Raw genomic sequence first — 24,774 nt, forward strand, 5'->3', positions numbered from 1 at the left:
AACTGTGATGATCACAACTGAAATTCATTTTCTAATTGGTTTTGTGATCTTAAAATAGGTTATAGCAAGACTATTAATTTGACCACTTGGGTGATGCTAATTTTTTAATAAGTGCATTCAGGGTAGAACAAAAATAAAATTATCAAGGAACAGAAAAAGAATATTTAACCTGGGAGAGAAAGGACTCAGGAGAAAAAAAAAAATTGCTGACAGTTGTCTTCAAATATTTGAAGACCTAATATGTAGAAGAAGCTTGGGTTCTGTGTCCCTGCAGGAGACAAATCAGGACTAATGGATGGAAATTGGGGTTTGTCAATTGGTAGAGGCTGCTAAAAATGCAGGAGACCCTCTAACAGACTAAAATGGATGACGATGGAAAATACTGCCTCAGGAAGCAGTGAGCTCAGCACAGGAAGTACTGGAGCAGCGCCTTCCAGTGTCAGAGGCAATCACAGACAACGTCAGCCTACTGAAAGAGCTGAAGGCTTTCAGGATGCTCCACACCTGACTCTCCATGATTCTATGATAATGAGTGTTGGACCAAAAAAAACAAACAAAAAAACCTCTAAGATCGCTTCAGGAAAAATAATGTTGTCATTTTTAATTGGTGTTTTGATTAGATGATGATGCATTACTCTGAAATCCTTGCTGAGTTCAGAAAAAGCTTAATGGAATTCTTTTTTCATTAAAAAAACAAAACAAACAAAAAACATTATATACCAGGAACTATGCCACTTGGACAACGTCCCTTCTGAGACAGCGAACACTTTATTGTGGAAGAAGGGACAATGAGGTGAGATAGAAAATAAAAAATAAACAAAGAAACAATAGAATTTCAGGTCCTATTAAAACATGATATGTATGGGGGAGGGGTCACTTTAGATTATAAAAGCAAAAAGGTTCTCTCTAAGCAGATGACATTTGAGCTCATACTTTAATGATAAGAAGGAGCCATGAGAAAGCCTTAGGCAGGAGGATTTTAGGCATTTATAAGTAACTCTTAGTGTGAAGATTCTAAGTGGGAGTGAGCTATTTAAGAAACAGAAGAAAAAGGTAGTCAGGCAAGTATCAGATGATAGCTCTACAGCTTTAAGAGCTAAATAGCTTGGTGGCAGAGCGTTTCAATATTAATAATAAAGTATCTCTTACTCAAAAGGATCTCTAATCGAAATACAAATACAAGATAATTCTGAACATGCTGATGACCACAAGTTAAATGATGTTTTAAGTATTTTTTATTCTTGATCAGCAACAAGTGCTTCTTCTCTCTTAAACTGAAAGTCTATCTTAAAAACTGCAACAAGAAGTAGGTGAGGAGAAATGGTAATGCAGAAGATACTTTGGCATTGACAGTAGAAATTATTATGTGTTTCTCCCAGCTTCTGGTTCATTTCCTATAATAAGTAGCTGAACATCACTAAGCTAGAACAAGAAAGTAACTGAGAGTCTGGAACAAAAGAAATCCAGTTCTAGGAACAATGATTATCAGTATGCTCTTATTTCAAAAGAACTCTTCATGTAACTTGTGTCTAGGAATGTTCAAAAAGGAATCAGTTTTTGCGTCAAAGAATTGTATGATTAGCTGGAAACCACTTTTAGCACAATACAGAAACACTAGTTATCTCTACAATGGATCCGCTTAAGTCACTGAAGCAAGGAACACATGCCCTAGCTGACCAGCATGGCCGGTACAAACACCACACAGGTTCACTGCAGAAGGCTGACATTTAGGTAAAGAGTCATGTGGCCTGGAACAATTTATCATGAAGTCTGTGTTCACATATTAGCATTTACCTGTTCAGCTTCTTTCACTGACAACATTTTCTACCTCTCTTTAAGGTTTTCAAACTTTTTAAAAAGATTTTGAGTTGATAACAAGTGGAAGTCTTGCGGTTTCACACTGAGATTTCTGGTGTTTTCACTTAAAAACTAACCATAGCTTCTGGTCACCAGACAAGGATTGCTTTTTATTAAAGCACAGACGTTTATTTTCAGTTATTCTTTTCATTAGCATCAAGATTCAAATAGGCATTGTGAAATCTCTGTAATACCTTTCACTCATTGTAGTAAAGTGCATGAAATTTATTTTATCTTAGCTTCACGACAAAGCTGGCTAATTTACATATGAATTTCTAAACATGCCAAGACAAAAAAATATCAATCATTTCAGAACAAAGAGTCTGTGGCTGAGTTAGTGAAAGACTTCCTAAGTGTCTGTGTGATGGGAGAAGGGGAATAACAAATTGATTTCAGCAAAAGCAAATTTTGACATGTACACAGAACTCCGCTGCATCTTGCAGCAATGCAATAAATCATCGCCATCACTGCTCTTATCATATATACACACCAATAATCACAAGAAAATAAAGCAAGGTGGACAAAGAACAGTGAGTGCATGGAGTCTCCAAAGAGGCTGCTGGGTGGCGATGCCATCTCACTCCTCACCTAAACTGAATGACAGTTGCTCATTCAATACAATCTGTGCCCTCACTTTCGTTTGTGCTGTCATTTGAGAAAAGCGACAGATCTTCCAAAAAGAACTACACAGTGCTCTACACCGAATTGAAACTTAATTGGGGGGATAACAACTGAACTCCTAATCTAACTATCTGATATCATTTTACATTCGCCATAGTTTGCAATTATACTTACACCTGATCCTTTTTCATACCTGGTGACATATCTCATGAACAATGACCATGGTGACATCCAGCAAATAAGAAATAGATGAAACACTGGGATCCAGCAGTATTCTTTGTTCCACAAAAATACTTAGTCCCCAGTTCTCCATAGCAGCATACGGATGCTTAGGCACAGCTAAAAGATCTAGAAACAAAATAAAACAATTCCAAAGGCTTTAACAAACACATTCGATTCTAAACGCATATCCGACAAAAGTCCAGAAATTCTCATTAAAAAGAATACTTGCTCTTTCTTAGTAATTTTTTTTTCTAAATTAAACTACCTGCCATTTCTTTGTGACAGCAGAAATATAGGCTATCACTGTAAACGCTAGCTGTATCCATCCATCACAGTCCATTTTCAGACCCAGTGGTGGAGGAGGTGGGAAGTATCAGCACCATTATTGATGCGCCTATCCTAATAAGTTGCAGAAAGTCAAGGAAACCAAAGGCAGCAGGAATCTACAGAGTCAAAAGGCACTGCGCCTTCTGATGAAAATAAATCAGCTTAATGCAGAGAATACTGTACTCTTGCTTTTACCTCAATATTGTTCAAAAGAAAACATCTCACAGTGGTTTAAAAATCTGATATGTCCTATTTCTAATTGCTTAATTTTAATGTATTTTTGAGTTCTGTTAAAAATAAAATGTTACATGTAAATATAGCTCACATAAAGAAAGTTATAATGGACGATGTAGCATCAAAAGGACTATTGAGGGAAACTGCAGACTTTGGTTCTGGTCCTGCCTCCATCATTAATTAAATATATGACATCAATAAATCACTTAATTTCTCAAGACCATAATTCTCTCACCTACAAAATGAGGTTATTAGACATCATAATCTCTAAAATCCCTTTCAGCTCCAAAAATCTATGATTAGATGATTTTAAGATTTATGCTTACTTTTAAAGCTGGTAAAGGTATTATATTATCAACTTTTGGTTAAGGTGACACAGTAAGTTCATGCTTTAATGTACTCCCTCTGCTCTAAACACATAGCAATGATAAATAAAATATGAAAAGGAAAAACTAAATATCATCTCCAGACTGGAAAATAAACCTCTCCATGGACCAGAAATGGTACATAAATGCAAAGTAGTGATTGCAAGTGAAGCCACAGGCTTGCTGAGGTCTGGCTCCAGGAGCAAGCAGTGGCATCTGGGAATTGGCTCCAGCAGGATCTACCGGAATTAAAGGGATCTAAGCCAAGTTGACGGCTTGTTGCCAGCAGCTGAGATAGGGCATTCATGCTCAGAAGGGCTGAAAATAGTTGGTGGTCAATGCTTCTTGGGAAAGCCAGCAAGTGGCGATGTAAGGACTCAAACCCTGGCAAGCTGGCTCCACTTAACCGTATAAACCCTGGAGTAACACCCCAGGATGCTAAGGAAAAAATGGTACAAGAATGTTGCTGCGGTACTGTTTGTAAAAGTGAAAGGAGAAACTACATGCCTTTCACCAAGATACTGGACAGAGAAACTGTGAAATAGTTCTAAAAAAGGAACACCATACAACAGTTGAAATAGTCTCACCACTAGATTCTAACACTACATGTATCAGCATGGATAATCAGAAAAACATAATGCTGAGGGAACAAACGAAGTGTAGAATGCCCTTTATCATCCACTACTTAAAAGCAAGCCAAATAGGTGGAAAATGGGTATTCACATATGCACACTTGTGCTCAGACAAATAGTAGTGGTAAAATGCACACAGAATCACACACATTCACGAACGATAAACGCCAAATTCAGAATTATGATTGCTTCAGGGAAAAAACGAGAAGGAAGGAATGAGGGACAGTCTTTTATGTTTCCAGAATCAATTTTGATTGTATGCAAATGGCAGAGGCAGAGGGGAGTTGTCTCACATCATCAATAAGCAATTCCAACAGAGTGACCCACTGTTCAGTCCAATTCCGATACTGTCTACCCAAAGACAGAATCAGACTCCACAGGATAAAGGTTCAGTCCGGTAAGACTACACACCACCCCCCACTTCAGAAATCAGTCCCAAGCCTGGGTTGTTATCTTTGCTTCTGATCTATAAAGACTGGAGGTTCCACCACCCCCCTCAAATCAGGATGCAACTGAAAGATTAGGTTGTTACCTGCACTTCTCACCAACTGGCTATAAATCAGAGATTCCCATAACTTCCTGCTTGGGTTTGATGAATTTGCTAGAGCAGCTCACAGAACTCAGAGACATTTAACTTCCAGATCACCAGTTTGTTATAAAGCTATCTAAGGAACAACCAGATGGAAGAGACGTCTGAAAGGGTGAAAAGCGTCCGTGCCCTCTCATAGACGTGCCACTCTCCCCAGATCTCCACCTGCTCACCCACCTGGAAGCTCTCTGCGCGCATACCTTTGGGGTTTCATGGAGACTTCATTAGAGAGGGATGGTTGATAAAATCATTGGCCACTGAGGCATGAACTCAGTCTCCAGCCCCTTTCCCCTCATTCTCAAGGCCAAGGAGTGAGACGAAAAGTTCCAACCCTCTAATCACAAGGTTAGTTTTCCTGGCAACCAGCCTCCATCCTTAGGTGAGTTCCAAAAGTCACTGTATTAACGTAACAAAAGACAACTTTAGGTCTCGCTTCACTTGGAAAATTCTGAAGGTCTTGGGAGCTGTGAGCCAGAAAACATGTGTGAGAAATCTGAATGGCATGGATATATTTCTCATAAATCACAATATCACAGAGGGTCAAATACAATGGATTTCAAACGTGATTTGTTTTGTCTTGGCCACGCCATGCGCTGTGCAGTCTGCAGAGGCTCATGTCCCCATTACCCAGTCAGGGATCAAACTCATGCCCCCTGCAATGGAACTACAGAGTCTTAGCCACTGAACCACGAGGGAATTCTTCCAATGTTTTGTTTTGTTTTATTTTACTTTTTAGCCTTTGGCCACACCTCATGGCATGTGTGATCTTAGTTCCCTGACCAGGCATCGAACCTGTACCCCATTGCATTGGAAGGCAGAGTCTTAACCACTGGACCAAGGAAGTACCCCCAATATGCTTTCAATGCTAATTTTTCAAAGCTGATAATGGATCCATGGGTATTACTTATAATATTATTGATTCTTTTCTGCATGCTTTAAATATTTCATAATAAGAAAAAAATTAAATGGTCAAGTCTCAAAGCTAATTTTCATTTATTCATGATGTTAACAAACATCTAAGCATTTGCTGTGTCCTTAAGTTTGTGTGCATGTGTGCATGCTCAGTTGCTCATCATGTCCAACTCTTTGCGACCCTGTGGACTGTAGCCTGCCAGGCTCCTCTGTCCCTGGGATTTTCCCGGCAAGCATACTGGAGTGGGTTGCCATTTCCTACTTCAGGGCATCTTCCCAACCCAGGGATCAAAGCCGCTTCTACTTTTTATCCTGCATTGGCAGGCAGAATCTTTACCACTGGGCCACTGGGGCAGCCCCCGTGTAAGTCTGAGATGTGTATTAAAATAAGTCAAGTATGGCCCCTGTATTCACTACAGGGAAACATGACAACTTAACACAAGAAATAAAGAATAAAAAGTGCTGTGAAAGAGAGAGAATATCAGATCTAGTTCTTGAAAGAGGTAGCGTTTGAGTTGGATTTCTGAAAATAAGTAGGAATTCGACGGGCACATAGAGATACTACGTGCAGTCGTTTACACAAGCATGTATCTTTGAGCAGCTCTTTTCTCAATACAAGCATTGTTCTGCCCTCAAGGCTCTTTGTTCCCTGCTCTCGTGGCACTTACGTGTGGGTGTGTGTAGGAGGAAGAGATCAATTAACAAGCAATAAATGAATGAGAGAAACTGAGCAAATGACAAATGCTATCACAAAAATAATAATAATAATAGAGGAAGACAGTAATTGGTGGAGTGATTAGGTGGAGCGTGGTCAAGGCTGTAAGGCCATCACATCTCGCTTGAGACGTGAGTAATGGTAGAAGCCACATGTCTGAAGATATGTGGAAGTATCGTTTTCTAAGAAGAGGGGACAAAAGCTGCACAGACCTAAGGAGGGAATGAGAGCAGCACACTGGACAAACAGAGTGAGGCTGACGTGGCTGAGGGCAGGGAGGGAGAGCACGGGTGTGAGAACTGTGCAGAGCGCAAGGATGGAGCAAAGAGACACACTTCTGCTTGAGATTTTATTTTGAGGCCTCCCCTAAATACGAGCAAAGTAGGCAACAGAACACTATGTGCCAACTCCATCTGCCACCAGCAGATGGCAACAGCAGTAGCAGGTCTGGGGCCATTACTAGGAACAGCTGGACTTAAGAACAAGACTGTGGCAAAAGAGAGTCACTTCTGTTCCCTGGAGACTTCCAAGAGCCAGGGGTACTCAGGTCCCCAGGATTAAGTGAGCAAGTCAGGCCGCACACTGGGATATGCAGTGGCTCAAAGGGCATAGCGAGGACTCCAGACACAGGCCAGATGCAGAGTCTAAAAGTTTGGAATAAAGAAGGTACATCCGAGGGCAGTCACACAGCCACAGTCTGACCTGCAGCCTGAGCGTGTGGGGCAGCTGAAGGCTGGTGCCAAAGACCTCAGGCATCGGTAGCCAAGCAGACCGGTGACTCATTAGTTTCCAGAGGTCTAAGGGCAGCGGTGTCGGACCTGAGAGACAAAGCTGGACTTCAACCAGACAAGGATTCCTGAGCAAACAGTCAGATTCAGACAAAGGGATTGAAAGCAAGAGAAACACAGAAGGGTCAGCAATAGAAGGCAGCTTCTCAGACTCTCACAGGCTTTATTACTGATAGAGGGAACCATGTCTGTGGCTGGCAGAGCAGGAGATTATTCTACAGACATAATAACCCAATGTCAAAGTACAGAGAAACCTGGATTTTACTGCACTACTGAGAGACACTTTGCACCTTTCTGCTCTGTAGGGATTCCCTGGTGGCTCAGTGGCAAAAAATATCCACCTGCTGATGTAGCAGACATGGGTTTGATCCTTGGTTCAGGAAGATCCCCAAGAGAAGGAAATGGCAACCTGCTCCAGTATTCTTGCCTGGAAAATTAGAGGAACCTGGCAGGTACAGTCCATGGAGTCGCAAAAGAGTCAGACAGGACTAAGCAACTGAGTACACACGTATTCTGCTCTGTATCTTTATCTCATAAATAGTTCTAAATTTTCAGAACATCTGCAGGAAGCATATATCCACATAAAGACTTGTACACAAATGTTCATAACATTTTTACTTCCAATGTCCATCAATATGTGAGTGACTAATGTGTGATGCACCCACAGAATAAAATACTATTAGGCAATAAAAGAAGGCAGTAGCACCCCACTCCAGTACTCTTGCCTGGAAAATCCCATGGATGGAGGAGCCTGGTGGGCTGCAGTCCATGGGGTCGCTAAGAGTCGGACACAACTGAGCGACTTCACTTTGACTTTTCACTTTCATGCATTGGAGAAGGAAATGGCAACCCACTCCAGTGTTCTTGCCTGGAGAATCCCAGGGACGGGGGAGCCTGGTGGGCTGCCGTCTCTGGGGTCGCACAGAGTCGGACACGACTGAAGCGACTTAGCAGCGGCAGCAGCAGGCAATAAAAAGAAAGAACTGTCAATACATGCTACAACATGGGTGAACCCCAAAATAGTTATGCTGAGTAAAAAGAAAGAAAAAAATATATGCTGTATGATTCATGTCATTTATATATAGAAAATGAAAACTAATCTATAATGTCAAAACGCAGATCAGTACTTGCCTGGGGACAAAGATTAGAGGGATTAAAATAGAAAGGAAATTTTTGGAAGAGATGGATGGGTTTATTATGGTGATGATTTCATGGGTGTAATACATATCTTAATACTTCAAACTGTACACTTCACACATGTGCGTGTCACATATACTGCATGTCACCATCCCTCAACGAAGCTGCTAAAATATATATTTTCAGGGACTTCCCTGGTGGTCCAGTGGTTAAGAATCCACCTGCCAAAGGAGGGGACATGGGCCCTATCCCTGGTCTGGAAACTTAAGATCCTACATGCCTCAGAGCAACTCAGCCCATGTGCTACAAGTACTGAAGCCTGTGCTCTCTGGAGCTTGTACTCCGCAGCAAGAGCAGCCTCCACAAGAAACTCGCACGTGGAATGAAGAGTAGCCCCCACTCTCCACAACAAGAGAGAGCCTGAGCACAGCAACGAAAAGCCTGTGCCTCAACAAAGACTTAGTGCAGACAAACATTAAAATTTTTTTATTTTTAATAAAAATTTTTATTTTAAAATTTATTATAAATAAATTTAATTTTATTATAAATAAAATTATTATAAATAAATTTATAGAAATAAATAAATTTTATTTATTTTATTTAAATAAATTTATATAAATAAATAAATTTTATTTATTTTATTTAAATAAATTTATTTAAATTTATATAAATAAATTTTATTTATAGATTTTAAAAATAATAATAAATAATAAATTAAAAAATATATCTTCAGTTACTGAAATACTCTATTGCTTAACTTTGAAGATAAGATTTATTCAAATTGTTTTAATTTTGCAAAATAAATTTGTCATGAGGTTATATCCATTAAAATGTTCAACCACAACTCTTTAATGTGCCTTGAGACTAGAAGTAAGAAAACTCAAATGTTTCAGGGTCTAATTTACTTGGAAATTCAAAAAAATCCTGGCTAAAATTATGCATAGGCGTCTGCTCGCAATTAATTACTATAGTTCTAAAAACTATAGGCAGATAGCAAATATTCATATAATAGTAGTGAAAGTGATTACATACATTACCATAAAAATCTGGTTTTCTCTACTTGCTCCCTTCAGTGCACTAGAATTTGCTTTCTACTTTTAACACTGCTTAAACAGCTCTCACTAAGATTACAAAATATGGAGACCTCTGGGTTTCTTCTTAGATATTGCTGAGAATTATACTGTGAATTAGGGTCTGTCGTAGTTTCTCCTCTACTTCCCCAATTAGCGTTTCTTGTTGTTGGTGTATTTTGTTGTTTGTTTTATTTTCTTGTCATCTTCTAACTTTTGAAAACCAGAGTTCTAGGATTTCCATCTATGTGTGTGTTTTTTAACCCATTCTACTAGTTTTCTTTGAGTGTTCTCCCCTATTGCAAAGTCATCTGTAATGACCCCCACACCCAGATACATAGTTCTTTTTGACTTCCAGGGGAAAATGTCTAAGCACCTTAGTAGTAGACTATTATTTGACAGCCCCAACTTTAATCTGGCTTAAACCTTAAGAAGCTTTTCCCTGATGGCTCAGTGGATAAAGAATCTACATGCAATACAGGAGACACAGGAGATGCAGGCTTGATCCCTGGGTCCTCTGAAGGAAGAAATGGCAAGCCACTCCAGCATTCTTGCCATGAAAAATTCCATGGACAGAAAAGCATGTCCGTGCTGTGCATGCTCAGTCACTGACTCTGAGACCCCATGGACTGCAGCCCGCCAGGCTCCTCTTGTCTATGGAATTTTTCCAAGAATGAATACTGGAGTGGGTTGCCATGCCTCCAGGTAATCTTCCCAACCCAGGGATTGAACCTTGTCTCCTGAGTCTCCTGCATTAGCAGGCAGATTCTTTACCATTAGTGCCACCAGGGAAGCCCAAGCGACTAAGCACGCATGTACGCAAACCTTTAGAAAGTATTATAACTTCCTCTTTTGGATTCTGGGGAAAGTCAATCACTATGAAAAATGCACCACCACAGATGTCCCTGAGAGCTCAGCTGGTAAAGAATCTGCCTGCAATACAGGAGACCCTGTTTGATTCCTGGGTTGGGAAGATTCCCTGGAGAAGAGTTAGGCTACCCACTCTGGTATTCTTTGGCTTCCAAGATGGCTCAGATGGTAAAGAATCCTCCTGCAACATGGGAAACTTGGGTTTGATCCCTGGGTTGGGTAGACCCCTGGAGGAGGGCATGGCAACCCACTCCAATATTCTTACCCAGAGAATCCCCATGGACAGAGGTGCCTGGTGGGCTACAGTCCATGAGGTCACAAAGAGTCAGATACAACTAAGCAACTAAGCACAGCACAGCACCCTGACAACACAACACTAAGAACCTGAAACCAGGTAGAAATGTTCCAAGAATCACAAAACAGAGTCTAATATTGATAATACATGCAAACCAAAGCCCAGTCTCTAGCATTAGTGGCAATGTTCTGGTCTGAAACTTCATATACTTTAATATATTTAATATATTAAATATATATTTAATATATTAAAATAAACTTTAATATATTCTACATTATTAAATAACTACTAAAAAAAGTAAAAAAAGTCTGAAACTTCATATACTTTATATATTTAATATATTAAATATATATTTAATATATTAAAATAAACTTTAATATATTCTACATTATTAAATAACTACTAAAAAAAGTAAAAAAAGTCTGAAACTTCATATATACTTTTAATATATTTAATATATTAAAATAAACTTTAATATATTCTACATTATTAAATAACTACTAAAAAAAAACAATGGGCTATATCAGGCCTCTCCTCCCTACCACAGTCAGGTCAGATTCTGATCTCAAATTGATCAACAGAGTTTGTCATCCAGAGTCTTTCCTTTCTGATGACAAGTAATGCTGAATATAGCTTACAACTAGTCTTGCCTGATGTTGCAAAGCAGATATGTAACCATAACCAGTTCCTATTGGAGAAAGAAGATCAAATTCTGCACTTCTGGTCATCAGTTCCTTGGTTTCACTCTTTGCTATGTGAAGTGCTCTTCGGCTCCTTTCAGCTTCTCTGCTGAGTATCACTCAGAGGCACTTCCCCTAGATTACAGATGCATTGTGAACTTTGTCCTGGTTCTTCTACCCCAAATCTATCCTGCTGTCAAATCCCCAGGCTTCTGAACTAACTTCCCCTTCTATTTCCTTCCCACCCTTAAATTTCACCGTCAGCGCTGTCTTCCACACTGTGTCCTCAGCAGCATCTCCATCACAGCCCCAGTTGCCTTTCCAGCTCTGCAGCCTAAGCCTTCTTGGGAGAGGTCAGTAGACATAACAGTTAAAAGTTGGAGCTTTAGAGTCCACACTAATTATGATCTAGGTCTAACACTTACTGGCTATGAAACTTCAAATAAATTGTTCAATCTCTCTCGGCTTCTATCTCCTCATAGATAAAGTGAGGATATTAATGTACTAGCCTTGCAGGTTGTTGTGAAGAGTAAATGAGATGGTCCATGTAAAACACTTAGTCCTAAGCACAACACATGATAAATCAATGCCGTCACTATTTGGGATCTAACCGGTCTGTCCTCACCTTAGGGAATCTGATGCATGACAGGCCTAACTTTGTCTTTGAACAAAGATGCAGTGTTGGCTAACGTGTTATGTTAGGCATTCTGATTTCTGAATTGAAAATAGTTCATGATGTAAAGCAATACAGAACCCACCTAAGAACAAGCTTTAAAAAAAAAAAAGTCATAGGACACTCCCACTTCATTATTTAAGGACTCTAAACTTGAAGATTTAAAGGTTTAACAGGTTAAAAACAGTGGTGTTTTTATTATGTCATTACTGGCACTTGAAGATACTATTTACATAAGCATTGAAGTTTCTGTATTAAAAAATAAAACTCCTTGCTCTGACAATTACCATATGTGACTAGTATAAATATAAATTACATTTGAAAAAGAAGCATTAATAAGATAAAATTCATAGAAGTCATCTATTACTGGTATTTATAAAATGAAAAAAAACATTTCTTGCTTCAAGTACATATTCGGAAGATTTTTTTTTTTTACTCACCAACTGATTAAGTTCTGAATAGTTGTTTTTATTTGTGTTTTTTTGTTTTTTTTTAATTTCATCTTCAACTTTATTGCTGTAACTACTTTGGAATTCCAAGTAAATCCCAATGTGTGCTTTTTCATACATTGAACATTCAAGTGTTGCATGAAACTGTTATTAATTCTGGTGATTAGCTGTTCTTTTTTTTTTTTTAACTTTACAATATTGTATTGGTTTTGCCATATATCACCATGAATCCGCCACAGGTATACACGTTTTTAAATTCATTTGACAAAGAGGACTTTAAGCTTTGCTGTTCCTGGATACATTCCCACCAAATTTAGGCCTACACGGGAAAAGAATCTAAAAAAGAGTGGGTATATGTACTTATATAACTGATTCACATTGCTATACACTCAGAACTAACACAACATTGTAAACCAACTATACTTCAGTGAAAATTTTTTTTAAAAAGTGTGAATCAGTACTTCAAAACTTTAAAACAAAGCTTACTTTCTGCTGATGGACTTCGTGCATATTTCCATCAAAAAAGACTAGTTTCAGCTACATATTTTAGCCTGTAACAAAATTTTCATCAGTACCACTTGTACTCGCAAGCCTACCATTTAAGTTCTCAAACTCCTAGCATTCTACTGAATTAGCATTAGGCCATAATATGCAGTCAGTGTTTTTGCTGATCTTCCTACCACACACTCAAAAGACTTTTTTTTTTTTTTTTCATCTCTGCAATCACTTTTCCTCGACACTTACTGATTACTGTCAACTGCAAAGGAGGAACACTTGTCAAGTTTTGCCTAATTCCCTTTTTCCCCGAAAAAGAATTTTTATGCCAAAGGACTTATCCCATATGCATAAGAAATGTTTGTCATTTTCTTACCCATTTAATTTTTAAAATTAGCTCTACTTTCATTTCATATTTTGTATCTTCTTTCAAGCACTTTTGAAACTCATGGTCTTTACTTTAATGGACATGATTAGGCAGAAACATCAAAAACACACTAAATGATTCCTAACACCATCATTTGGTGACAGGCCAAGTTGACTAATGCTTGTTACACAACAAAGATTTGGTGCTATCTAAGAGAATGTAGGTGGTAAGTAAGGTTCCTTTATATGATGGTTTCATATATAGTATTTCTTTGTCTCTAAAACATTTATTCATTACCTAACACGAGCCAGACTGATCTGGACATTGGATATTTAAACCTTGAACAATAAAGACACAGTCCCAGTAAAACCTATGGAGCTGAAAAACCAATCGGGAATACAAATAAGTTTAAAAGTATCAATATATCATAGACATGCATGAAGGAAACTGCAGTATAATACATGTGCTAACATGAGGATATGATATAATATAGGCAACATAGAAGAGAGACTAAGAACACGGGCTCCGAAGCCAGGTAGTCTAGGGTCAAAACTCATGGGCTCCGAAGCCAGGTAGTCTAGGGTCAAAACTCATGGGCTCCGAAGTCAGGTAGTCTAGGGTCAAAACTCAGTCCTGCTACCTAACAGGCTTGTTATTTATCATTTCTGCTGCTCGTTTTCCTTACCTGAAAACTGATTACCGTACCTGCAACTCTTTCACAGAGTTACTGTGAGGGCGACTGCTGGACCACAACTCTCAAGCATCTCTCACATTTCTGTATATCTTAAAAATCATAGATAGCAACTGGCTTTTGTCCCAAACTACTTTTTAAAGATATCTGTGTAGCCAAACAGAGATAGTGCCCTCTCAAAAGCAAAGGACAGGAGTATATACCATGATTTATAAAATAACTAGATTTCTGAGGCTTACAGTTCCTCATCTAAGGATACTGCAATGCAATGGATCATATAGTAGGTGAGGAACTCTGGGCCTCTTTAATGTTCCTCTTGGGAATTGGGGTTCAGGGAACTGGCACAAAATTCTGATACTCTGGCTACTGTTATAGCTAGAGCAATAAAGTTTTATTGTCTATAATTTCAGGGTTTCCTGTCTTCTGTCTACTTTCATGAAACAACAGCAGACTGACTTGTCAAGCTTGCAAACGGGATAAGATAAAAACCTCAGACTCTTTACAGTTCTTGACAACAATGTGAGTTAAGACATGTGAGGTACTTGGAACAGTACCTAGCAGGTGGTAAGTTATCAATATTGGGGTAGACAGGAATATGCCCCTCCAAAGATGTCCATTCCTCCATTCCCAGAACCTGTGAATGTATTACATTATTTGGCAAAGAGGAATTAAGGGCACGAATGGAATTAAGGTTGCTAATCAGCTGACCTTAAAATGGAAGAGAATCCTGGATTATCCAGGTGGATTCAATATAATCACAAGTGTCCTGAAAAGTGAAAGCCAGAGGCAGAAGAGTCTGTGTCAGAGTGAGGAAATGAGAGAAAGACTCTGGAGCCTACTGTTGGTCTGGAAGATGGAGTGGGTCACAAGCCAAGGAGTGAAGGGCTTCTAGAAATTGGAAATGGCAAGATAAAATTTAGAGATTCTCCCCTAAAGAAAAGCCTTAAGTGAGAGCAGTGTCAACTTGCCAATGTAGAGAACCATAAGGTAATAAATTTGTGCTGTTTTAAAGCACTATGGATGGCTTCCCTGGTGGCTCATATGGTAAAGAATCCACCTGCAATGCAGGAGACACAGGTTCAATCACAGGGTGGGGAAGATCCTGTGGAGAAGAAAATGGCAACCCACTCCAGTATTCTTGCCTGGGAATCCCATGGACAGAGGATCCTGATGGCCTGCAGTTCATGGGGTCACAAAGAGTCAGACACAACTTAGTGATCAAACTACCAAGGATGTGGTAAGTTGTCACAGCATCAGTAAGACACTGATGATAATAGAATATTATCATCATCACCTTTATCACTATTACTAGAGAAAGTCGATTATGAGATCTGTTCAGTTAGCTGGAGGGAAAGTATATTTCAGGCTAACAAGTGAGACAGAATAAGGACTTTCAATAAACAAAACCTGGGACAATACAGCTGACGTATACAGTGACAGATCCTGTTTAGGACATGCTGAGTTTGAGATTCTCTGGAGCATCCAAATACAGAAATTCAGTAAGAGGCTGGATACAGAGGTCTGTGTGGGCTGGGGAGCAGGTTAAGAAGTCACTAATGTGTATTGCAGACTATGACTCATGGTGAGCATAGAGAAGGACAAAGATGTCTGAGGAGCACTCTGACTTAAGAAACAGGCAGAGGAAGGGGGAGAATGGAGCAGGCCCACAAGGGATACTAACAGGCAGTGTCATAAGAAGTGAGGAGATGCCAGAAGGGTGACGTCACACCATTCCAGCAGTGATCCCCCCAAAAAGGAGGCAAGAGTCCATAGCATCAAAGAATACCTTAGGGATATTTGTAAAACACAGATATTATACGCTGAAGTGGTTATATATTAATTCATGTTTTCAAAGAATGCTAGCCATTTCATATCATTTTCAATCGATTTTCTCACTGAATTACAAAATCTTTTACATAGATCCAATACAAACTCTAATTGTATGTGTTAGCATCATCACCCAAGGCAGGGAAAAAAACAACCCTCTGTTAGGGGCTGTCTCATGAGTGTTAGTTGCTGGACTGGGCCCATCCCACAGCATGGAACTCAGGAGTCTTTTCTATTTCAAAGTCTGAGGTAACTGGGAATCATTTTAGAGTTTTAGATAGCTCTTTGACACTCTTTAATTGACAGATTCACATTTCCAGCAGAAGAGAGAATAAAAATAGTACTATTTATAAATGAGCATTCTTAACTCTTGAAACTTGGAGTTGTCAGTAAAATAGATTTCCAAATTCATATGCACTTCAGACAGTCTGAGGACAGAGTGGTTATTCCTAAAAGAAATTATTTATGTAAGTTTGGTAAAGTGGAAACAAAGATTCATTGAGCCTTAAGGCCAATTCCTCTTAGCATAAGCTGTACCAGTAATAGGCACACTTTTCAATAGAAAAATGCAAATATAGAATTCAAAGGAACCAGTGTTGGATGCTTATAGCTTAAAAGTGTCTCGCATTATTTTCAAGTAAAAAAATCAAATACTTGGTGAAGCACCCGAGGAAAAAAAATCACTGAAGCCCAATAGTTGTTGATTTCTTTTTGTTTAAATCACTTCTCTTTGTGATACAAAGTATTATCTGATATTAACTGGCATTTAAACAATGGATAAATTTTCAGAGAGCTAGTAGTATAAACAGGAGATTCCAAAATTGACTGTGAATTTTAAAGGTTCCTAAGGGAAATGTTTGGGGTAATGAAGACAGAGAGAAAAAAGAAAATAGAGTTCAAAAATATCACAATTATAGAAACAGAAAACCCAGTGACACTGTGCTACTTTACTAAATTTTAACATTAATTCAAAGGTAATTTCCCTTTAAGAGGACTAAAGTAGAACTGTATCAGTTTAGAACTTAGTGTGTTACTGAAAGACTTTATCTTCATATAATCCAAACCTATAGATCTACCATTTGAAATAGCATCGAGTCACTCAATGCCACGAAGAAAAATAATGCCGTGTCCCATTCAGCCTGAATTATGTATCAGATGGGAGGTATTGATCAAAATATGACCCATGTATTTCATTACCAAAATTATCTGATGCTTTGTTATAAATATCTCCTGAGAATATAAAGAAACCACCGTATCCAAATTTTTCTATAGAAGAGTTTCTGAGAGCTTCTAATCGATGATTTTTTTTTCAAAACCCATTACTAGTGTTCCAAATATTCCCTAACTCCATTTACATTAGATCCAGAAATGAAATACAGGAAGAACTAATAATGAGTCAGAGATTGAATTGAATCCTTTACTTCTCCAAGCTCCAGTATCTAATTGGCATCATTAAGTTGTATTCCCAGAGTGTATTTTCTAGGAAGAAAAGTATTTTGTATGCCTAATGGGGAAAAGCTGAGAAAAGGGGATTTTTTTGTATCCGTCATAAAAATGTGGCTTCTAATGTAAATACTCAGGGAACTGATAAGATGGGAAGTTGCCAGAAGCAGTTTTCCTGACATTACAGTTAATAGAGCGTGAGGGTTCTACAGCTCAACATGACATGGAACTGATCACCGCATACTTGCAGCAAGGAGACCATCATGAAGACAATGGTAACACCCTTCTCATTATTTTTGCTTCTTCTTGTCCTAAAGCGCTATGCAAATTCTACACCTGTGTCTTGGAACCTGTCTCATTATTAAATGAATCATTATTAAAATGAAAGCTGACTTTCTGCGGAATGCTGCACTAAAAGATCAGGTCCAAGGACACTTAAAGGTTCTGTTCATGTTGTGTTGGAGCATTCGGGTTATCACAGTCCTGGGTAGGGGACGGCATCCTTACAGCCTGACCACCTTACAGCTTGAGCAGAAAATGCTACAAAGCGTTTGGGACGCTCTAAGAGCTAACTCGCGCAAGGAACTTGTATCCACCACTCTGGATCTCAGTGCATTATGTATGTGTGTGTATGTATGTATGTGTGTATGTGTATATATGTTTGTATAAGTATTTATTATATAATGATATGTGCATCTATATAAATATACATACCAAGTGTACCTAAGTGTACATACTATATAATATTACAAAAACACATATACACACTATAATACATGTATATACATTTATAGAAATTAGCTGAAGTTTGATGAATTCATTGAATTTTATGAGTTTATCATTCCAAATTCATGCTAGATGTAGACCGCTTTTTATCTCATCCTATGTAACTTCAAACTGATGGAGGTATTTTGATTTTTGTCCCCAGGGGTCAGTTTTAATCATGTGCTGTGTTGTGCTTAGTCGCTGCCACGTCCAACTCTCTGTGACCCCGTGGACTGTAGCCCACCAGGCTCCCGGTCCATGGGGATTCTCCAGGCAAGAATACTCGAGTGGGTTGCCATGCCCTCCTCCAGGGGATCTTCACAATCCTGGGATCAAACCTAGGTCTCCCGCATTGCAGGCAGATTCTTTACCAAATAATAGTCAACAATTGTTTAGTCATCAGTCGTTTCTGGCTCTTTGCGACCCCATGGACTGTACCCCACTGGATTCCTCTGTCCACTGGAGTGGGTTACCAGACCCAAGAATCAAGGCCGTGTCTCCTGCTTGGCAGGTGCAGTCTTTACCACTGAGCCACCTGGGAAGCCCTGGTTTCCAAATTAGCGAAACAGAGACACTAACTCAGGCTTCCCAGGTGGCTCAGCGGTAAAAAATCTGCCTGCCAGTATAGGAGATGCCGGAGCAGGGGGTTTGATCCCTGGGTTGGGGAAGATCCCCTGGAGAAGGAAATGGCAACTCACTCCATGGACAGAAGAGCCTCACAAAGAGTCAGACGCAACTGTGCATGACCACAATGGCCATCCTTGTATATGGGCTTGTCTCTAGTTGCTGGGACTGGGGGCTACTCTCCAGTTGCAGGGCGTGGGCCTGGGCCTCGCATTTGTCATGATAATGGCTTAAAGTTAACAAAAACACAATCCTGGCCACATTTACTAAAAAGCAAGTAAGTCTGTTCTATTGTAAAGCACTTCTCTACTTTAAAAATAACAAATAAAATACCAAGAAAATCAAAATGAACATTTAGGAGTATATCTTACAGAGATAAATATATATATACAGAGATATAATATATATATATATATATATGGTGACTGCAGCCATGAAATTAAAAGACACTTACTCCTTGAAAGGAAAGTTATGACCAACCTAGATAGCATATTCAAAAGCAGAGACATTACTTTGCCAACAAAGGTTGTCTAGTCAAGGCTATGGTTTTTCCTGTGGTCATGTATGGATGTGAGAGTTGGACTGTGAAGAAGGCTGAGTGCCAAAGAATTGATGCTTTTGAACTGTGGTGTTGGAGAAGACTCTTGAGAGTCCCTTGGACTGCAAGGAGATCCAACCAGTCCATTCTGAAGGAGATCAGCCCTGGAATTTCTTTGGAAGGACTGATGCTAAAGCTGAAACTCTAGTACTTTGGCCACCTCATGCGAAGAGTTTACTCATTGGAAAAGACTCTGATGCTGGGAGGGATTGGGGGCAGGAGGAGAAGGGGATGACAGAGGATGAGATGGGTGGATGGCATCACTGACTCGATGGACGTGAGTCTGAGTGAACTCCGGGAGTTGGTGATGGACAGGGAGGCCTGGCGTGCTGCGATTCATGGGGTCGCAAAGAGTCGGACACGACTGAGCTACTGATCTGATATGATGTGATAGTAACTCTAAGTTTGTAGTCAGTTTTACTACTCTCCTGATCTCCGTCACACCTCGAGTTTTATCAGTTGTTGACTACCAGATATGTTCCTATAATTAATGCAATTGTCAGCAGAATCTCAAGGCCAGCTCCAGATCTAGTGAATCCTAATATGCATTTTCATAAGATCATCAAATGATTCATGTATACCTTAAAATTTGAGAACAAATCTAAGATATGTTGCTTTCCCTCAGGGGTTGTATGAGACCACCTATGAAGGTATGAAAATAAACTAGAACTTTTATTTGTATTTAGGTTTGTCTGATGCAGATACTCTCACCTGGCTGAATTATCAAAGTCTGTCGAAAGAGAGCAGAAGTTACATAGACATCATAACAACAACTATCCATCTCATTAGTTTATTTTCAAGGGCATGTGGCAGTACAGAAGCACCCAGTCAAATGGATTTATGGATTATATTACCCAGTGTATCTAGTTAAATGGATTTATGGATTATATTATCTAGTGAAATTATGACTTCTGTCATAAACCAACCCTCAGAAAATAAACAGATGATTTAAAAATACACCTACAAAATAATAATAGATTGAGGTTCATATTAATAATACAAAGACAACAACAACAAAAACTGATAGAGCTGACAGTTCAGTTCTAAGTAAGAGGAACTACTGTTTCTGAGCACATACTAAGGGCCAGTCAGTTTCTAAGTGCTTAACATTCTCATTAACAACGAACTTCATTTTGAACTTCACTTGAGGTGTATATTGCACTTTGAAATTTAGCTACTCAAAGTATTATGTGGACTAATTCAAAATTAAATACATATAGCCAAGTAGGGACGAACATAATGGAAATATTCACAGAAGTGGTGCACAACCAGGAAAAAGAAAAAGAATAAACTTCTGTCATAAAGGAGTAATTCTGCAATTTGATCATTCATGTGAATCACCTGGAGGGTTAGTTGGACTATATATTTCTGGGTCCAAAGCCCACAGTGGGGTGGAGCTTTAATTTGTCTTCCTAACAAGTTCCCAGGTGATGCTGCTGGTCAAGCAATCACATTTTGTAAGGAGCATTTAGAACTGAAGACCTCAAATATTTTTATATTTTTGAGTCACCTAGGAAAACTTTAATAAAAATATTATGCCTTATGCTTCTCCCAAGACTCCAAATTGTTCTAAGGAGGGAACTCAGCCTTCTTACTCTTTAAATGACCCTAATGCACAAAGGTTGAAATCATTGCTTTAGATGGAGGGAAAATAAAAACAGAAAGACTGTTTCTAAATAATAGAATCCTAACTAAAATACAGAGGTGTGTCAGAGAAAACAGACAGTACTTTTTAATTAATAAATATTAAAGATAAGAAACCCACCAAAAAGGCATAGACTATGCTTGCTAATTGAATGAATGGGTAATGAATAGAATTATGGTATTTCATTAACCACAATTATAAATCCAGGTAATGGGAAGGGGAAGAATGAGAAAGGAGAACAAGGCAGAGAAACAGAAAATAGTTTTATAGCACAAAAAGAACAAATTATTTTCATAATACTGACCTTGAAACCCCATTTTTGCTAGTAATGAAAAAGTGATACAAAAGTTTCTATTAACAGCATACACTTATTTAAATCATTCCAGTATTTAGAACTTAGGTTGCCTGGCTTCAGAATTCATGTCATTAGTCTCTCTCTACTCTATGCTGCATCCTCTTCTATTTTTCGGTTGATGGAAATAGAACTCAATTAAAGGCAAATAATAAGTGTAAAGTAATAGGGATTAGCACCCAAAGCTATGAAATAGTAAAAACACGATGCTTACCATAGCCTATGTTTTTAATTCCTAAGTAGCAGTCTGAACTAAAGTCTATTGTTTTAAAAAGCATTTTGAAAAAAAAAAAAAATAGAGGCAGTGTGTTCTGCAATGCAGGGGGGAGAAAATGTTGAAATCTCAGATTACACGGACTTCTGCTAATATCTAGTGAGACATAAAATAAACATTTATTTATGGATTTTATTATGGACTATCAGTGCTGATTTCCACAAATGTTTGACCCCCTCATAGAACTGTATAGTCATAGGACTCTAAGTAAACCTGAGCTAAATGCCTTTGCTTACATGCCAACAAGTTTGTGTAAAGATACAGTTAGGTCTCTATTTTAAACATAATTTTGTTGTCAGCTGAGAGTTGGCATTCTTTATTATGGCATAGTACCTGGTGTTAATGAAAAACATCAACCTGCTCTCCCATATACAAACACCCTATAACAAGAACAAATGAATTTTAATCTTTCAAGAAAAGGGAAAACTTGATATCAGATGCAAACCACTTTCTTGACATTCCCAAATTAGGAAAATATATATGGCAAGGTACTGACTGGTACAATATACAAATATTTCATTTCCACTCTGTCGGAATGGAACAGCAGGTAGTAAAGTGACATTACAAGACAGTCACTTTCACTCTAAGCCCAAAGGCAAAGGATTCATTCTATCAATATTTGCAGAGTTAGCTTAGGTTATTCTGTTGCTTCTTCTATACATACATACAGTCAGAAAAAGCAAAAATAAAAAATTTCCATTTTCTCCAAAGGCAAACAAAATGACTAGTTGATAATACGTCTTTTTCTTTACCTTTTTTTTTCTTTTCTAGATTGCTTTCTATAAGGCTATCATTCAATTCATTAGTCTAGCTGACAATAGCTCTTTGCTTCCTCTGAGATCCTTCAGTGACCTGAAGTATTATGTCTTAATAATGCCATAATTGAGAACACAGTACATAATAGGCACAACTTTTAAAAATAAGCAAAGTTACTCAAATGAATTAGGTCTTAGGATCTGACTTTCAAATAAACTTATATTGGAACACTCACCCTAAGTTTATGGACACTGCTGCTGCTGCTAAGTTGCTTCAGTCGTGTCCGACTCTGTGCGACCCCACAGACGGCAGCCCACCAGGCTCCCCCGTCCCTGGGATTCTCCAGGCAAGAACACTGGAGTGGGTTGCCATTTCCCTCTCAATGCATGGAAGTGAAAAGTGAAAGTGAAGTTGCTCAGTCATGCCCGACTCCCAGCGACCCCATGGACTGGAGCCCATCAGGCTCCTCTGTCCATGGGATTCTTCAGGCAAGAGTACTGGAGTGGGTGCCATTGTCTTCTCTGTTATGGACGCTAATGAGAACATATTAACTGTTTAACATGGATACTAAACTGACCCAATGCTTATTTGCCAAGTGACTGATTATTCAGAATGTTTTTCAGTTGAGGGCAATCTGTTTTATTATGACTTTTTAGTGGTCTTATTTGTTAGACGGGCATGCTGCTGTCCATAGGGTCCCAAAGAGTCAGACACAACTTAATGACTGAAAAGAACAATTTGTTAGACCAAATACAGCACTACTGCTAACTCAAAGGACATCACTATACAAATTATAAAAACTCACCTCTTCCCAAGGCATCATACTGCCATGTGCCAGAAAACAGCTTTAATAAATCTACAAATCTATGATGGCTCCAAACATGAAGGGTGCACTTCTAGAGTTGTGTGATGTACAACCTAATCTATTAAGTTGTGTCAACATCATTAACAAGAAATGTTTCCTGATTCATAGAGCTCAGAAGTCTAATGTACTCTGCAAGGAGACAGTGAGACAGGCTTTAAAAATAATAAGTCCACTTGTGAAGAGATGATTTGTGAAACTACCGTAGGTGAGGAAAAAAACTTTCCTCTCCCCTTCTAGGTTCTTCTGGCTCATCTATGAATTAAATTGACATGAAATAGATTAATAGGAGAAAATAAAATTTAACATACTTATGGGGGTTCCACATACTCTTGCCCACTCCAGTACTCTTGCCTGGAAAATCCCATGGATGGAGGAGCTTGGTGGGCTGCAGTCCATGCAGTCACTAAGAGTCAGACACGACTGAGCGACTTCACTTTCACTTTTCACTTTCCATTTTCATGCATTGGAGGAAGAAATGGCAACCCACTCCAGTGTTCTTGCCTGGAGAATCCCAGGGATGGGGGAGCCTGGTGGGCTGCCATCTATGGGGTCGCACAGAGTCGGACACGATTGAAGCGACTTAGCAGTAGCAGCATAAGACTATGAGACCCGAGAGCAATTTAGACAATTGAATGTTGCATACCATCTGGCAGAAGGAGAAGAGGGTAACTTACATGAAACTTACATAAAAACGAGTGAATGTTTGGTAAACAAGGGGCTTTTCTGGTGGCTCAGATGGTAAAGAATCTGCCTGCCATGTGGGAGACCCAGGTTCGATCCCTGGGTCAGGAAGATCCCCTGGAGAAGGAATGGCAACCCACTCCATTACTCTTACCTGGAGAATTCCATGGACAGAGGGGCCTGGTGAGCTATAGTCCATGGAGTCACAGTCAGACACGACTGAGCCACTAACACACTTGTTAACAAGTGTTTGCTGGGCCATACAGAGACAGTGGGACACAGTGCCGAATTTGATCAAGCAGGTCTTGTTAAGTTTCCCCCAGTCTATCACCTAGTTCATAACATACTTTACTTATTTGTGATGATAGTTCTTCCAGGAACAGGTTTTTTATATAAATTCTTTTAGGCAGTTAAGAATAAGTAGTAAAAGCTCTTCCTGAGACTTTTATCTCTTAAAAACATACAACCCAAAATAATTCGCAAGCCAAAGCAACACCTTTTAAGGTGGTAAAGGTTTGTTCCCCTGCAACACCATATTTGTTTAAATGACCCAGTGATCGTTAAGAACATAATGAGAACAAATGCTTTGCTGTACAAAGGACATTGCTTTTTTGTTTCTTGGTTTGTTGTTTAGTTACTAAGTCATGTCTGACTCTTTAGCAACCCCATAGACTGTAGCCTGCCAGGATCCTCTCTCTGTCTGTGGGATTTCCCAGGCAAGAATACTGGAGTGGGTTGCCATTTCCTTTTCTAGGATATCCTCCTGACCAAGGGGTCAAACTCAGGTCTCCTGCATTGGCAGGCAGATTCTTTACCACTGAGCCATCTGGGAAGCCCATACATAGAACAGAGCAAAGAACAAATGGATTTAAGAGAGTTGAAGTTATAAATATTTTTCCGACAAGAATATTGGCACAGGTACTGTGCCAAGAAAGTCTCTTTACTTAGCATAAGT

At 39.0% G+C, this 24,774-nt stretch overlaps 1 protein-coding gene across 1 annotated transcript in view; it reads right to left on the reverse strand.

Annotated features, from left to right (window-relative positions):
- TRHDE (thyrotropin releasing hormone degrading enzyme) overlaps positions 1–24,774 on the reverse strand; it is a 446,473-nt gene that overhangs the window by 203,758 nt on the left and 217,941 nt on the right. Inside the window, 1 exon segment of the mRNA XM_070371007.1 lies at positions 2,672–2,826. Coding sequence (XP_070227108.1) covers positions 2,672–2,826 — 155 coding nt within the window.

The sequence above is a fragment of the Bos mutus genome, chromosome 5, assembly GCF_027580195.1.
Source record: "Bos mutus isolate GX-2022 chromosome 5, NWIPB_WYAK_1.1, whole genome shotgun sequence".
Lineage (NCBI taxonomy): Eukaryota > Metazoa > Chordata > Mammalia > Artiodactyla > Bovidae > Bos > Bos mutus.